We start from the raw sequence: 16,993 nt of genomic DNA, 5'->3' as shown, positions 1-16,993 counted from the left end.
ATGATAGGTCCATGGAGGACATCGCTTTGGCTAACACATTAACCTCTTCCCCTTTGGTGTCTTCTTATGTTGCACTAGGTTCCACGGAGGACGAGTTCCCGCTCATGGAGACGATGTACATGGTGCATGAAGATGATGATATCTCACCATGCTTGCTTCAAGACGGACATGTCGACCACATGGATCCTCCTACTTCCACAACACCTACATCAAATGAGTCGGCCTTCAAAGGTAACAACATAGGTGTTGATGATGCCATGATCCCACTAGTGGACATGACGACTTATGAGTGCATGCATGATCTTGATGATACATTTGCTACGTCACATGCTTCTTTCATATTCCCATGCGATGCTTTGCTTGCTAACATTGTTGATCATGTGGAAGTGAATGCTTGTGATACCATGACCATGCCATGCTATGAGAGCTTCAATTTTTCCACCATTGATTGCAATATGTCGACCACTTGCTCTTTACCATGTATTGCTTGCAATGATAATGACAAGGATGACATTAGCTTCCGCATGCTTTGCCCCAAATATTTACACTCTTCCATGATCCTTGCATCCAAGATTGTGAACAATTGCTCTTTCTTATGCTTGGTATGCAAGAATGCTTATTTCATTGTCCACGAGATGGCCCCCATAGCCTTCTCCATTTTTGATGATCATGAGTTGCCACATGCCATGAATGCACCTTCTTGCCATTTGCACTATCGCCATGCATTTCATACTATCTTGCTTGACACTCATGGTGATGTGCACGAGACATGGAACATCATGATGGATGATGTGTTCCTTTACCATGCACACACGCTTTTTGTTTTCTCTTTTGTGTGTATAGGTACCCGAATGACAACTTCCACCGCTACGGAGCATGAGCTCATGAAACGCGCAATTGAGAGCTACCCCAACAAGGACCCAACCCGCGGGAATCACACCAAAGGGTATGTTCCCACAAACCTTCGCCTTCGTGTGTTTCCGACTTGCCTTGTCGAGTTTCCGGTTTGGTCCAACTCCTCGTCAACTCTTTTGCCTCTTATGCAACATATCTTGACACATCTTGTTGGCACAATGGTTGTTGTATGTCTTGATGTTATCATCATACACTCCGAGAATCTCAAGGACCATGTCATACATGTGAGAGACACCTTATGCATCTTGTGCCACATGTCACACAAAAAGTTGCTCTTCTTTGGATTTCTAAGTTCATCTATGGCATTTGCATTGGATTCTTTAACACTTGAGGATACCCATACTCGGCTCACGCCAACCACACTTTCCCAAGCAAGAAGTCTCCATCACTTTGCCATTGCACATAACAATTTTGCGCACAATTTTGCCGCCGTTACTTGCCTTTTGATTGTTCCATTTGTGTGGGACAATGCCACACATCACATTTTTGCCACCTTACAAAGCATACAATTACATGCACAAATTTTTGCCCTACCAAATTTTGGATACATCCACACTCTTTTGGTTCCCATTTTTGCCAAATGCCTCTTGGAGAAACGACTTGATGCTTCGTATTTGATTGAGAGCCTCTTGTTCGCCGATCACAAAATTGGCATGGACAAGCTTTCCTTTCGCAAGTTGTTTTTCCCCAAGCTCTTCTTCGACCGCGACTTTATCCCCCTACCACAACATGGGACAAGTGTCATGGACTACACCGTCGGTGAGGAGGAACAAGAGTCGAGGACGACTCTTCCCCAAGGGGGGGAGATGATGCGGGGTGGCTTTCGGACACCTCCGCCTCAAGACCGTCAAACCCTCCTCGTAGGCCAAGGGCACGAGCTCGGGCCAAAACCATACATGATAAGGTGAATTCACTCCTTTATACGCTTGACTTCGACACAACCTTGGACGGATTGCTACCTCATGCCTATATCTCTATGTCATTAGGTATCAATCTCGTCAAGGACCGGAGAGGAGGAACTTCCATGATGCAAGAAGCTAGGGAAGGGAAGAGGAGCCATTCACCATGGCGCAAGGAAGAAGGAAGAAGAAGGAGGAAGGAAGAGGAAGAAGAGGCGGGAGGAGGCAGGCCAGCCGGTCCCAGGCCCGGTCTGACCGGGCTCCTGACCGGACCACCCGGTCCCAGGCCCGGTCTGACCGGCCTCCTGACCGGCCCGGCCGGTTTTCGACCGGAACGTCGACCGGTGCCATCCGGAAGCAATCCCGGGGCTCCCGAAGCCCCGTCCGGTCACGTCCGGCCCAGAATCCGGTATGGAACCGGATGGCCTGGTCCCAGACCCGGTCCAACCGGCCCTGTGACCGGATTTCACGGGTTTGACCCACCAACTCGTACCTTTTTTACCCAGGTCGCCTTGTATGCCTATATAAGCCCCCAGGTCGTCCCCTTACCTCTTTAGACAAGATTTAGGCTTAGACATGAGGATGAGCTTTGTCTCCCTAGGGTTTCATCCCCTTTGTATCAAGGCTACCTATGTTGGATGATTGGATTTGTGAGTATGAGATTCTAGTGCTACCCACTCTCTCTCCCACTCCTAGATTCATCTCCCTCACCAATCTCTCCGCTCGGAATTCTACCGCGAGTCTCTTCCGGGTTGATTCTATTGGTGTGGTCCATCGAGCCACGGGGTAAGTATCGATTGTATCGGGTTGGTGTGCGTGCGTGAGTTCATCGTGTTATTCGTGCTCATCGTGTTCTTCGCGCTTTCCCTCTCCTTCCCCTTTGGATTTCGGGTCAACCACAAGATCGGGCCACACACGGGGTCTTAGACCTCATCACCCCCTCTCTCCTCCATAGCTCCCGCACGCTTAGCGAAGCTCCGCCGGAGTTGTCCACCGCCACCGACACCACGCCGTCGTGCTGTCGGATTCAAGAGGAGCTACTACTTCTGCTGCCCGCTGGAACGGGAGGTGGACGTCGTCTTCATCAACAACCGAACGTGTGACCGAGTACGGAGGTGCTGCCCGTTCGTGGCGCCGTGATCAAGATCTTCTACGCGCTTTTGCAAGCGGCAAGTGAACGTCTACCGCAGCAACAAGAGCCTCATCTTGTAGGCTTTGGAATCTCTTCAAGGGTGAGACTCTATAATCCCCTCGTTGCTACCGTCTTCTAGATTGCATCTTGGCTTGGATTGCGTGTTCGCGGTAGGAAATTTTTTGTTTTCTATGCAACGTTATCCTACAGTGCTATCAGAGCCGTGTCTATGCATAGATGGTTGCACGAGTAGAACACAATGGTTTTGTGGGCGTTGATGCTCTTGTTATCTTTAGTTTGAGTACTTTGCATCTTTGTGGCATAGTGGGATGAAGCGGCTCGGACTAACTTTACATGACCGCGTTCATGAGACTTGTTCCTCGTTCGACATGCAACTTGTATTGCATAAGAGGCTTTGCGGGTGTCTGTCTCTCCTACTATAGTGAAGATTCAATTTACTCTTCTATTGAAAACATTAGTATCAACGTTGTGGTTCATGTTCGTAGGTAGATTAGATCTCTCTCGAAAACCCTAAACCACGTAAAATATGCAAACCAAATTAGAGACGTCTAACTTATTTTTGCAGGGTTTGGTGATGTGATATGGCCATAATGTGATGATGAATATGTATGAGATGATCATTATTGTATTGTGGCAACCGGCAGGAGCCTTATGGTTGTCTTTAAATTTCATGTTGAGTAGTATTTCAAAGTAGTTGTAATAGTTGCTACATGGAGGACAATCATGAAGACGGCGCCATTGACCTTGACGCTACGCCGACGTTGATGGAGATCATGCCCGAAGATGATGGAGATCATGTCCGTGCTTTGGAGATGAAGATCAAAGGCGCAAAGACAAAAGGGCCATATCATATCACATATGAACTGCATGTGATGTTAATCCTTTTATGCATCTTATTTTGCTTAGATCGCGACGGTAGCATTATAAGATGATCCCTCACTAAAATCTCAAGATAATAAAGTGTTCATCCTTAGTAGCACCGTTGCCAAGACTTGTCGTTTCGAAGCATCTCGTGATGATCGGATGTGATAGAATCAACAAGTGCATACAACGGGTGCAAGACAGTTTTGCACATGCGGATACTAAGGTGGCCTTGACGAGCCTAGCATGTACAGACATGGTCTCGGAACACGTGATACCGAAAGGTAGAGCATGAATCATATGGTTGATATGATGAACACTTTGAGTGTTCGCCATTGAAATCACACCTTGTCTCGTGATGATCGGACTTAGGTGCGGTGGATTTGGTTCGTGTGATCACTAAGACAATGCGAGGGATATTGTTTTGAGTGGGAGTTCACCTAGATTTTTAGTTATGTTGAATTAAAATTTGAACTCAATTTGTCATAAACTTAGTCTAAACTTTTGCAAATATATGTTGTTGAGATGGCGTCCCCAATCAATTTTAACCAGTTCCTAGAGAAAGAAAAACTTAAGAGCAACGGTAGCAACTTCACCGATCGGTTCCGTCATGTGAGGATCTTCCTCTGTGGCGGAAATCTGCAATATGTGCTTGATGCACCGCTAGGTGATCCTCCTGCAGAAACTGAAACCGATGAAGTAAAAGCTGTTTACGAGACTCGGAAAACTCGGTACTCTCAAGTTCAGTGTGCCATCCTGTGCAGTCTGGAATCCGATCTTCAAAAACGTTTTGAGCACCACGATCCTCATGAATTGATGAAAGAGCTGAAAGCTATTTTTGAAACTCATGCGGCCGTGGAATGCTATGAAGCATCGAAACATTTCTTCAGCTGTATGATGGAAGAAGGCAGCTCCGTTAGTGAGCACATGCTCGCCATGACCGGGCATGCGAAGAAACTCGGTGACTTGGGAATAGTGATTCCTAACGGATCGGGGATTAATCGTGTCCTTCAATCACTGCCACCAAGTTACAAGAACTTTGTGATGAACTACAATATGCAGAACATGAACAAGGAGTTACCTGAACTCTTTGGCATGCTAAAAGCTGCTGAGATTGAGATCAAGAAAGAGCACCAAGTGTTGATGGTCAACAAGACCACCAGTTTCAAGAAACAGGGCAAGTCTAAGGGAAAATTCAAGAAGGGTGGCAAGAAAGCTGCCACGCCTCCTATGAAACCTAAGAACGGCCCTAAGCCCGATGCTGAGTGCTATTATCGCAAGGAGAAGGGACACTCGGAAGCGTAATTGCTCCAAGTATCCGGCTGATCCGAAGAGCGGCCTTGTCAAGAAAAAGAAAGAAGGTATATCCGATATACATGTTATAGATGTTTATCTCATCGGTTCTCGTTCTAGTACCTGGGTATTTGATACTGGTTCGGTTGCACATATTTGTAACTCGAAACAGGAACTAAAGAATAAACGAAGACTACGAAAGATGAAGTGACGATGCGCGTTGGAAACGGATCCAAAGTCGATGTGATCGGCTGTCGGCACACTTCCTCTACATCTACCTTCGGGATTAGTTTTAAGCCTAAATAATTGTTATTTTGTACCCGCGTTGAGCATGAACATTATATCGGGATCTTGTTTAATGCAAGATGGTTATTCATTCAAGTCCGAGAATAATGGTTGTTCTATTTTTATGAATAATATCTTTTATGGTCGAGCACACTGAAAAGAATGGCTTATTTCGTTAGATCTCGATAGTAGTGATACGCATATACATAACATTGATGCTAAGCGAATTAAATTGAATGATAATTCTACTTATATGTGGCACTGTCGTCTTGGTCATATTGGAGTGAAATGCATGAAGAAACTCCATACTGATGGATTACTTGAATCACTTGACTTTGAGTCACTTGATAGATGCGAAGCATGTCTAATGGGAAAAATGACTAAGACTCCATTTTCTGGTATGATGGAGCGAGCTACTGACTTATTGGAAATCATACATACCGATGTGTGCGGACCAATGAGTGTAGCATCGCGCGGTGGTTATCGTTATGTTCTAACCTTCACGGATGATCCGAGTAGATATGGGTATATCTATTTCATGAAACATAAATCCGAAACTTTCGAGAAGTTTAAGGAATTCCAAAGTGAAGTAGAAAATCAACGTAACAAGAAGATTAAATTTCTACGATCCGATCGTGGAGGTGAATATCCGAGTTATGAGTTTGGCATGCATTTAAAGAAATGCGGAATACTTTCACAATTGACACCGCCGGGAACACCACAACGAAACGGTGTGTCCGAACGTCGTAATCGAACTCTCTTAGATATGGTTCGTTCTATGATGTCTCTTACTGATTTGCCGTTATCATTTTGGAGTTATGCATTAGAGACAGCCGCATTCACTTTAAATAGAGCACCATCAAAATCCGTAGAAACGACACCGTATGAATTATGGTTTAATAAGAAACCTAAGTCTGTCGCTCCTTAAAGTTTGGGGTTGCGAAGCCTATGTAAAGAAGTTACAACCGGACAAGCTAGAACCCAAAGCGGAGAAATGCGTCTTCATAGGATACCCTAAGGAAACTATAGGGTACACTTTCTATCACAAATCCGAAGGCAAAATCTTTGTTGCTAAGAACGGAACCTTTCTTGAGAAAGAATTTCTCACTAAAGAAGTGATCTGGAAGAAAAGTAGAACTCGATGAGATTGATGAATCTATACTCGTTGATCGAGTAGCGCGATGATCGGAAATTGTACCTGTACCGCCTACACCGGCAATAGAGGAAGCTAATGATAATGATCATGAAACTTCGAACGAGGAAACTACTGAACCTCGCAGATCGACAAGGGAACGTGCCACTCCTGATTCGTATGATCCTTGTCTAAATGTCATGATTGTGGATAACAATGATGAGCACCCTGCGACGTATGAAGAAGCGATGATGAGCCCAGATTCCAACAAATGGCAAGAAGCCATGAAATCCGAAATGGGATCCATGTATGATAACAAAGTATGGACTTTGGTAGACTTACCTGATAGCCGAAAGGCTGTCGAAAATAAATGGATCTTCAAGAGAAAAACGGATGCGATGGTAATATTACTGTCTATAAAGCTCGACTTGTCGCAAAGGGTTTCCGACAAATTCAAGGAGTTGACTACGATGAGACTTTCTCACTCTGTAGCGAAGCTAAAATCTGTGAGGATTTTGTTAGCAATAGCTGCATTTTTCAATTATGAGATTTGGCGGATGGATGTCAAAACGGCGTTCCTTAATGGAGACATTGAGGAAGAGTTGTATATGGTACAACCCAAAGGTTTTGTCGATCCTAAAAATGCTGACAAAGTATGCAAACTTCAGCGTTCAATCTATGGACTGAAGCAAGCATCAAGAAGTTGGAACCGACGCTTTGATAAGGTGATCAAAGACTTCGGGTTTATACAGTGTCATGGAGAGGCCTGTATTTACAAGAAAGTGAGTGGGAGCTCTGTAGCATTCCTGATATTATATGTAGATGACATATTATTGATCGGGAATAATATAGAACTATTAAGCAGTGTAAAAGGTTATTTGAATAATAGTTTTTCAATGAAAGACCTTGGTGAAGCATCGTATATATTAGGCATCAAGATTTATAGAGATAGATCAAGACGCCTAATAGGGCTATCACAAATTACATACCTAGACAAGATTCTAAAGAAGTTTAGAATGGACGAAAGTAAGAAAGGGTTCTTACCTATGTTACCAGGCAAGGTCTTGAGTAAGACTCAAGGACCGGCTACGGCAGAAGAAAGAGAAAGGATGAGTAATATCCCCTATGCCTCGGCGAGTAGGATCTATCATGTATGCCATGCTATGTACTAGACCGGATATAGCACATGCTTGTTAGTTTGACTAGCGGATATCAAAGTGATCCGGGAATGGAACAACTGGACAGCGGTCAAGAATATCTCGAAGTACTTGAAAAGAACTAAGGATATGTTTCTTTGTTATGGAGGTGACCAAGAGCTCGTTGTAAGTGGTTACACCGATGCAAGTTGGAACAACTGATCCCGATGACTCTAAGTCACGATCCGGGTACGTGTTTATATTGAATGGTGCTTCGCGATAGGTCGGGCAAGCTCGAAGCGGTGCACGGTGGCGAAGTCTTCAACGGAATCGAGTACATAGCGGCTTCAGAGGCTTCATCAGAAGCGGTATGGATGAAGAGGTTCATTGTAGAGCTCGGTGTGGTTCCTAATGCATTGGACCCATTAATCATCTACTGTGATAACATGGGTGCCATCGCCAATGCACAAGAGCCAAGGTCACACAAGAGGCTGAAGCATATCAAGCTGCGTTACCACTCGATTCGCGAGTACATCGAAGATGGAGAAGTAAAGATTTGCAAAGTACACACTGATCTGAATATAGCAGATCCGTTGACTAAAGCTCTCCCTAGGGCAAAGCATGACCAACACCAGAATTCCATAGGTGTTAGGTATATTACAATGTAATCTAGATTATTGACTCTAGTGCAAGTGGGAGACTGAAGGAGATATGCCCTAGAGGCAATAATAAAGTGGTTATTATTATATATCTTTATGTTTATGATAAATGTTTATATATCATGCTATAATTGTATTAACCGAAACATTAGTACATGTGTGATATGTAGACAAATAGAGAGTCCCTAGTATGCCTCTTAACTAGCTTGTTGATTAATAGATGATTAGTTTCATAATCATGAACATTGGATGTTATTAATAACAAGGTTATATCATTGTATGAATGATGTAATGGACACACCCAATTAAGCGTAGCATAAGATCTCGTCATTAAGTTATTTGCTATAAGCTTTCGATACATAGTTACCTAGTCCTTATGACCATGAGATCATGTAAATCACTTATACCGGAAAGGTACTTTGATTACACCAAACGCCACTGCGTAAATGGGTGGTTATAAAGGTGGGATTAAGTATCAGGAAAGTATGAGTTGAGGCATATGGATCAACAGTGGGATTTGTCCATCCCGATGACGGATAGATATACTCTGGGCCCTCTCGGTTGAATGCCGTCTAATGTCTTGCAAGCATATGAATAAGTTCATAAGAGACCACATACCATGGTACGAGTAAAGAGTACTAGTCAGGAGACGAGGTTGAACAAGGTATAGAGTGATACCGAAGATCAAACCTCGGACAAGTAAAATATCGCGTGACAAAGGGAATTGGTATCGTATGTGAATGGTTCATTCGATCACTAAAGTCATCGTTGAATATGTGGGAGCCATTATGGATCTCCGGATCCCGCTATTGGTTATTGGTCGGAGTGAGCACTCAACCATGTCCGCATAGTTCGCGAACCGTAGGGTGACACACTTAAAGTTGGATGTTGAAATGGTAGAACTTGAATATGGAATGGAGTTCGAATATTTGTTCGGAGTCCCGGATGAGATCCCGGACATCACGAGGAGTTCCGGAATGGTCCGGAGAATAAGATTCATATATAGGAAGTCATTTTATGAGATTTAAAATGATTCGGAAGGTTCTATGAAAGGTTCTAGAAGGTTCTAGAAAAGTCCAGAAGAGGGACTCCACCTCCAGGGCCGGCCAACCCTAGAGGGGGAGGAGTCCCAAGTGGACTCCCCCTATGGGGGCCGGCCACCCCCCCACATGGAAGGGGGAATCCCACCCCAAGTGGGATTCCCACCTTGGGTAGGTTTCCCTATCACATGGAAGGTTTTGGGTTCGGGTCTTATTCGGAGACTTGTAGTCCAACACTTGGGGCTTCCACCTATATAATAAGGGGCCAAGGGGAGGGGGCCGGCCACCCCAAGACTACAGCCTGGCCGCACCCCCTTAGTGGCCGGCCACCCCCTCCCAAACCCTAGCCGCCCCCTCTCTCCTCCATAGGTCCCGCACGCTTAGCGAAGCTCCGCCGGAGTTCTCCACCGCCACCGCCACCGACACCACGCCGTCGTGCTGTCGGATTCAAGAGGAGCTACTACTTCCGCTGCCCGCTGGAACGGGAGGTGGACGTCGTCTTCATCAACAACCGAACGTGTGACCGAGTACGGAGGTGCTGCCCGTTCGTGGCGCCGTGATCAAGTTCTTCTACGCGCTTTTGCAAGCGGCAAGTGAACGTCTACCGTAACAACAAGAGCCTCATCTTGTAGGCTTTGGAATCTCTTCAAGGGTGAGACTCGATAATCCCCTCGTTGCTACCGTCTTCTAGATTGCATCTTGGCTTGGATTGCGTGTTCGCGGTAGGAAAATTTTTGTTTTCTATGCAACGTTATCCTACAATCCCACCTAAGTCTCACTCGTAGTATATTTTGTTTTTTCTAGTGTAAATTTTGACACCAAATTTTAAACTAAAAATGGCAAAGTACACTAAAAGTGAGATCTCACCGGGATCCCACCTTGACACCCTGGACCCAACTGAAGTCATTAGCTACTGCTTGGGTGGACATGAAATCTGGAATGAAGCGGCTATGGTCTTTGAGGATTGTTTTACTTTTGCATCTCAGATTGGGAAGGTTGAATTCACGCATTATTCGAGGGAGACAAACAGAGTGGCACATATAATAGCTAGGAATTGTTTCATAGACAAAATATCTTGTAATTGGGATGTTAATCCCCCTAGTTCCATTTTGCACCCTCCTAGATGACTTAACGATTGTTTAAGTTTAATAAAGCTAGTTATGATAGCCTTCCCTTTAAAAAAGCCTGAAACCGAGAACGCACAAAGGCTCCGCCCATTCGCCCATGATCTTCAATGCCCAAGTGATTCCATACCTGGAGCAGCTACATCCACACAATGAATTATGGATCAATATGTTATAAGCCCGTAGTCGCCGTCTTCCATAAAATAGGAGTGCAAAACTATGTGTTCTGACAATTTCTTAACTCTCAGTCATCTAGAAAAGTGCAAATTATTGTAGTTTAGCGAAAATTGCAACTACAAGACTTTTTCGCCACATTGTTGCACCTTTTAGAAAAATGCAACCAGATATGAGCTGTAATTTTATTTGAAATGTGGTTCAATTTTATCGGATGACTGAGAAGGGAAGAATAGTGAACACGCATTGATGTTGTGAACACGAACGCTCGAACTCAGGCGGGGAGGCACGCATCAGCCTATGGCTACCATCCCAGCGACCGTGGTTCTCTTTTTTGAAACATGGTACATGTGTGCTCACATATAGGTACATACACTCACCCATATGAACGTATATACGCACAACCTAACCCTATGAGCACCTCGTAGAGACTAGGTCCAACAAACTGATTCGATGGGTCTTGAGATTGACTAAGTCGCCTATCGCTGAAGAATATTACGCTTTTATAAGACCCAAATTGTCAAACCTAGGGTTTAAATTCTCTGGTTGACTTGGGATGTCACCCTCCCTCCTAAGTCCTACGAATCATTTAGCCATAGGTTGGTTCTTAATTCTCCGTGACTGAGATTTAGACCAAGTGACCAACCATATGTATAAGTATATAATGTGCATCAAGTCGTGTACTTTGTAGTTTTTGATCGAATAAAACAATCAGCATATACATGGTGCCGCGTGCTCGCGTACGGACATATCGGGCAGGAAAAGAAAGGAAAAATCTAAGTAGCCGCCGGTCGGCCTATACTTTGGGCGCGGATGGAGTCGGCGTGGATGGCGGTTTGAGGTCTTCGTACCTTGAAATTGGTTAGACAAACAGAAGAATGAATTATGCATGTGAATTCGAATGTCGTCATAGCCTAGCCATGAGCTGAGCACCAAGAAATTAGGGCGATGCATACCTAGCATATGGTGAAAGTGGGCGCGCTGGAGCAGCAGTCGTTGGAGCTCCGTTGTCGCTGGAGCCCAACGACGTCGGCGGCGTAGCTGCAGCCTCGGCGGTGGTGCTAGTTGCCGCATCCGGAGAGGCGGCCGGGGGCGGCGGAGAAGGAGAAGCGTCATCCTTCGCCTTGCCGCTGCTAAAGCTGGGAGTCGGGGAAGACGGCGGCTTCATGCCCTCGTAACTGCAATGCCATCAGGAATTCAGGATTGCATCCACCAGAGGCCAACTCTCAAACTCAGATGCCAAAGATGTAACATCAGTTTGGGTTTGTACTTACGCCGTGTAGGGTGAGAGCGGCCGTTGCTTTGCTGTTGCCGGAGCAGCAGGAACAGGGGCAGCTGGTGCTGGTGCTGCCGGAGCAGGAGCAGCTGGTGCTGCAGCGACAGGAGGTGACTCCTTGGCCTGACTGGTGGCGCCGCTGCTGAAGCTGGGTGTTGGGGACGACGGTGGCTTCAACCCCGCGTACCTGAAGCTCAACAAAATGCAGCAGGAAATGATCATACATCATCATAACTCATGTGATCCCGTCCCAAATGCGACGGACGTCAGTTCAGTCGATTCACTTACGCCGTGTAGGGCGAGAGTGGCCGCTCTGCTGCTTTCGGCGCTGCAGCTGGTGGTGGTGCTACTGATGCAGCTGGTGGCGCTGGTGCCTCTGCTGCTGGTGGTGCAGGAGGCGACTCCTTCACCGCCTCGGTGACCGGAGCCGCCGGAGCGGGCGGTGGAGGTGGCGGAGACCTGCCGGGGTCGGAGGGTACCTTCGCGAGGAGGTCCTCCGTGGGCAGAAGCGGCGCGGTGGTCTCGGCCACCACCTCAACCACCTTGCAGTACGCCGCGCTCCGGTTCTTGGCCACGCACGCGATCAGCTCCGCGATCTGCAGGTTGGAGACCAGGCCGCCGACGTAGGTGTCCCGCGGCGCCACCACGAGGTTGTGCGTCTCCTTGTACGCGTCCGTCGGCCTCTCCATCCCTCCCGGCCGCACGATCGTGTACGGCACGCCGCTCGCCACCAGCGCCTCCTCCGCCAGCTTCTTCCAGTACAGCACGCCCCAGAACAAGCTGGTTGCCGATCACGGCGCCATGGCATCTGAATTAATATTTGGGGCAAGACAACTGGAGGTGGTCGAGACCTGTTAGCTGGGCGCTTACTTGAGGAGGGCGGCGGGGAAGCCGACCCTGGTGGTGCCGAGGGAGGTGACGAGGACGAAGTGCTCGACGCCCGCCGAGGCCGCGGCGCGCACGAGGTTGGCGGTGGCCAAGTAGTCGATGCGGTAGGGCCCCGTGACGTCGAGGATCTCCTTCTCGCTGGCGCCGATGGAGCACACCACGAGGGACGCGCCGCCGATGGCCGCCGCGATGGCCGAGTCGCCCTGCTTCTCCAGGTCGCACTCCACCAGCTCCAGCCTCGAGCTCGCGGTCCCTTCGCCCAGCTCCAGCCGCTCCACGCTCTGCACGAGGGGCGACGCCCTCTGCTTGCTCCGGACGGCGGCGCGGACGCGGAAGCCGAGCTTGATGAGCTCCCTGCGTGCACGCGCGTCGCATTTCCCGCGTTAATTCTCAATGCAGCAACAGGTGGAGTTGCTAGCTGTCGGTCGCGAACAGAGCAGGGAGCAGGGAGCAGAGTACCTTACGGTCCGGGAGCCGACCTTTCCGGTGGCGCCGGCGACGAAGACGAGGTCCTGCTCTTTCGCCGGCGTCGTCGCCGCTGAGGCGTAGACGCGAGCGGCGGGGAAGGAGCGAGCAGAGGAGGAGGCAGCGAGTGATCTAAGAGGAGCGCCGTGATGGTACCTGCACCTGCGCGACGACCTCCGCGCGGAGCACGCGAGCATGTTGCTGATACGGCAGCGTGGCAGCGGCGCCGACAGGGAGACGGCGGCGGCCTTGGCCTCCATGTCGGTCGATCTCTTCTAGCCCAGCCTAGCTGCTCTGGTGCTTCAACTCCTGCGATCCCTCAACTCCCCGGCTGCGGCTGCTCGTAGCCTCGTATCGTGTCGAGGAGTGTCAGGTGTGGTGTCTGACGTGGCGTGGCCACGTCCGCGAACTGGGATAACGTGGGACCCGCTCCTCATCCTCTCCTCGATCTTCCTCCACGGCGAGGACCGAATGAATGAACCGCGCGCGTGACATGGCGGGGACGTGCTGGCCGTGCCGATTGATAGAGATGCCGGCGCTGGAAAAGGCACGCAACGGCCCTCTCCAAATAAATGCCGGCAGCGACGCCGTCACCTGCTTTTCAATTTAGAGAGAGGTTAAACACAGAGGCGATCTTGATGAAAATCCGTAAACCAAACTTTGAACATGTAAACATAAATAAAAGGTGAAATTCCATTCAGATTTAGGATTATCACATAAAATTAAATGAAACTTCAACTTTAAACTAGATTAAAATAAATCATAATCTACTGACAGTTGGTGGGGCGCGCAACCCTTTGTTCTTGCGTGCACTGGTGTCTACCTCTTCACTCTTGCTTCGCACATCTACCGGTGCATAATGGCCGTCGGCGAAGATGGAGCTTGTTGCTGCCCCCTCAACGCCGCCTACCACAGGCGAGACTCCTCGTTTGCTCGCGGGCAGCTGCCTCGGCCTGGTGCTGAGCGTTGAGCTCAAGCAGCCTCTGTCGCTCCGCCGCCATGAGGAGACGACCCGCCTTCTCTGTGGCCGGCCCTGGCGCGAGATCTTGATGGCGTGCTTGAAGTTAGCGTCGTTGATCTCCTCCAGATCTTCCTCATGGAGCCTCCGGAACCGCTGCGCGTTGAAGGAGGCCAAGATCGATGCTTGCTCTTGGTCGCCGCGGAACTGCTCCTCCTTGCCCCACTGCACTGCCTCCTCCGCCGTCTTGGCTTCTACGCCTGCTATAAGTACCTCGTTTCACTCATCAAACTGGGAGTCGTCAGAGTTGTCGAAGTTAAAGTCCGATACCTCAAACTTAGTACCGGCATGCAGCAGGGTCACGGACCCTTGTTGCGGTGTTGGTTGCGGCGGCGCTGGCCAGCGTGGCTGTTCTGGCCAAGCATCGAGCCAACCACTAGGATGTACGGCCACTGGCAAAGGACGACCAGGTGGGGTATATCAACCCCCCTCAGGTGACTCCTAATGTCAGCCTTCTCATTTCTAGTTTAATTATTTAAGTTCCTAGTTACGAGTTGATATACATTAGGAACCAATCAAGTACCAATCAAGGTCTTTTCTGCATCAGGGCTTTTCTGCATATGGGCTTGATTGGTACTTGTTCAGGCTATGTTATGTTTCATTGATATTTTAATGTAACTCTCAGAAATCCACTCAACCACAAAACATGGTGCACGGAATCTTAGTTGCACTCCATCATGTAGCTGAAAATAGTCGGTTGTAACTTCACTTATACAATATAAACAAAATTGTTCCACCTCGCCGTTGCCAGCAAAATGGAGAAGCTTTTATATATACCTAATAAACTCAACGATAGTTTCGGCACGCAGGTTAATGTCTGCAGAAAGACATCGACTTGCATCTCTAATGTTCATGATGTTTTAACGTTGCATACAATGCACGAGTTCTACATGGGTGTGCCGAACTGTTCTTTAGTTTGTGTCGATTTACACTACCTTTCCATGGGCTGTAATGCGTTTATAAATTGCCGAAGCAATAAAAAAAATTGCCTAACATTTTTGGCCGCGGTGTTCTTCATATGCGTCAAATTTGTCACCATTCTGTCTAACATTTGGATCCATGGATCCACAAAATTCTTCATCTACTTCGAAATCATGAACATTACCACACCCCGGGGGGTGGGGGGTGGGGCGGGGGGACTAGTACAATTAATGTATGTACTTTATGGCATGTATAATCTGGTTCTACTCCTACATAGACTTCGCGAAAATCCGCCAAGCATATCGAGAGATGCAGCATTTCCCTCGTTAAATTTCTTTGGAAATTTTGTTCCCATCGACAATCTAAAAGCTTCTTAACTTTGGAAACCATAAACTTTGTCGTGCTTGTAGTGGAACTCCACATACAGATATGTATAAAATCTTCATTTTGTTCACGAGTCCATGGGTTATCCACAACCAGACAACCTGGTCCTTCTCAACCAAAACACAACCCTTGTCTCCTCTGTCTCATTTATATTTAGCTAGTGCCCGGATGTTCAACAAATTCCTGCAGCTCTGAAACTAAAATTTGGTGGAATTTTAGTCGCATAGGCCCTAATTAGGCGAGGAAGGACAAGTGTCATCCCCCTCTTTTAAATATTTTTCTGTAGTCTTTGTGATGGTGTATGACACTACATGTGCCCACTCGGTGGCAAGATGAGTGTCGAGATCAACCTAGGGAGGCCAGCTAGAGGCTGAGGTCAACTGGACAATTGCGATGGGGTCAAGCAACATAGATGTTAGATGGGGCACATTTATCTCGGGTCAAGGAACAACGAAAATAGATCAGATGCTGTCAAGGACGGTGCCATGGTGGGTCGAGAAACAACGGTGGGGATGGAAGAAGACGACACGGGTGTGAGGACACTGATGAGAGTTTACTGCAAGCTTGGGGTCCATTGAAGATATATGTTTTGCATATCGAAGGGCATTTCTGAAATGGATGAGCAGAGGAAGAAAGAGTTGAAAAAAGGAATAGAGGACATAAAATAAATGACACTTCATACTCTCTAGAAATATCTAGTTATTCACATAAAGAATTCATAGTCACGAACTTGTTTATACAAATTATACTCTAAAAGCACTCTGCCAAAATCTATAGATATTTGAGAATAACACTTGAAATGCAACATATCCAAATGCACTGCAATGTCTCACTGGCATAATTACCTTTTTTAGTAGTTAATGCTATTGTTGTACAAAAATTATATATTTCATATAATGTATTTAATAAGGTATAAATAAAAATAACATAAATAGGGTAAAAAAGTTCAATATAAAGATTTTTGTGTGTGGATTTACTCCCATAAAGGATACAAACGCCATCCAGCACAAGCCTTGGTGTCATCGTTGAAGGAGAAGGAAGAATCCTATTTGTTACCTGAGAGTTATTGACCCATCCAACTAAGTTTATTCACAAACTATTGTATCATCAATAATTTGATGTTTAACATGTTCTTGATATATGATAGATTTATACTTATGGGAAAAATTGCTAAAAACAATTATCCATGAAACGGTCAGGGGAGGCCCCTATGGTATTTTCCATTAAATTAAGAGTTTCACAAAGTCTCGCACAACCATAAATACATGATAAGGGTTGAGAGGATCAACCCGTTGGAAAAAATAAACTCACAAGGAAAAAGAAATTAAACTAAAGAAGCAATCCAAGCTTTAAGACTCTCGGCCTTTGTC

At 46.9% G+C, this 16,993-nt stretch overlaps 1 protein-coding gene across 1 annotated transcript; it reads right to left on the bottom strand.

Annotated features, from left to right (window-relative positions):
- Nucleotides 1-11,309: 11,309 nt before the first annotated feature.
- Nucleotides 11,310-13,704, bottom strand: LOC124652796 (protein TIC 62, chloroplastic). Its single transcript, XM_047191837.1, has 6 exons — nucleotides 13,295-13,704; nucleotides 12,818-13,189; nucleotides 12,236-12,727; nucleotides 11,946-12,134; nucleotides 11,628-11,849; nucleotides 11,310-11,522 (listed from the first exon to the last, which is right to left on the bottom strand). Exons 1-6 carry the CDS (start codon nucleotides 13,558-13,560, stop codon nucleotides 11,468-11,470), a joined length of 1,596 nt encoding a protein of 531 aa, XP_047047793.1. The 5' UTR covers nucleotides 13,561-13,704; the 3' UTR covers nucleotides 11,310-11,467.
- Nucleotides 13,705-16,993: the final 3,289 nt, after the last annotated feature.

The sequence above is a fragment of the Lolium rigidum genome, chromosome 5, assembly GCF_022539505.1.
Source record: "Lolium rigidum isolate FL_2022 chromosome 5, APGP_CSIRO_Lrig_0.1, whole genome shotgun sequence".
In the NCBI taxonomy this organism is placed as follows: domain Eukaryota; kingdom Viridiplantae; phylum Streptophyta; class Magnoliopsida; order Poales; family Poaceae; genus Lolium; species Lolium rigidum.
This window is presented reverse-complemented; position numbering and strand designations above follow the sequence as displayed.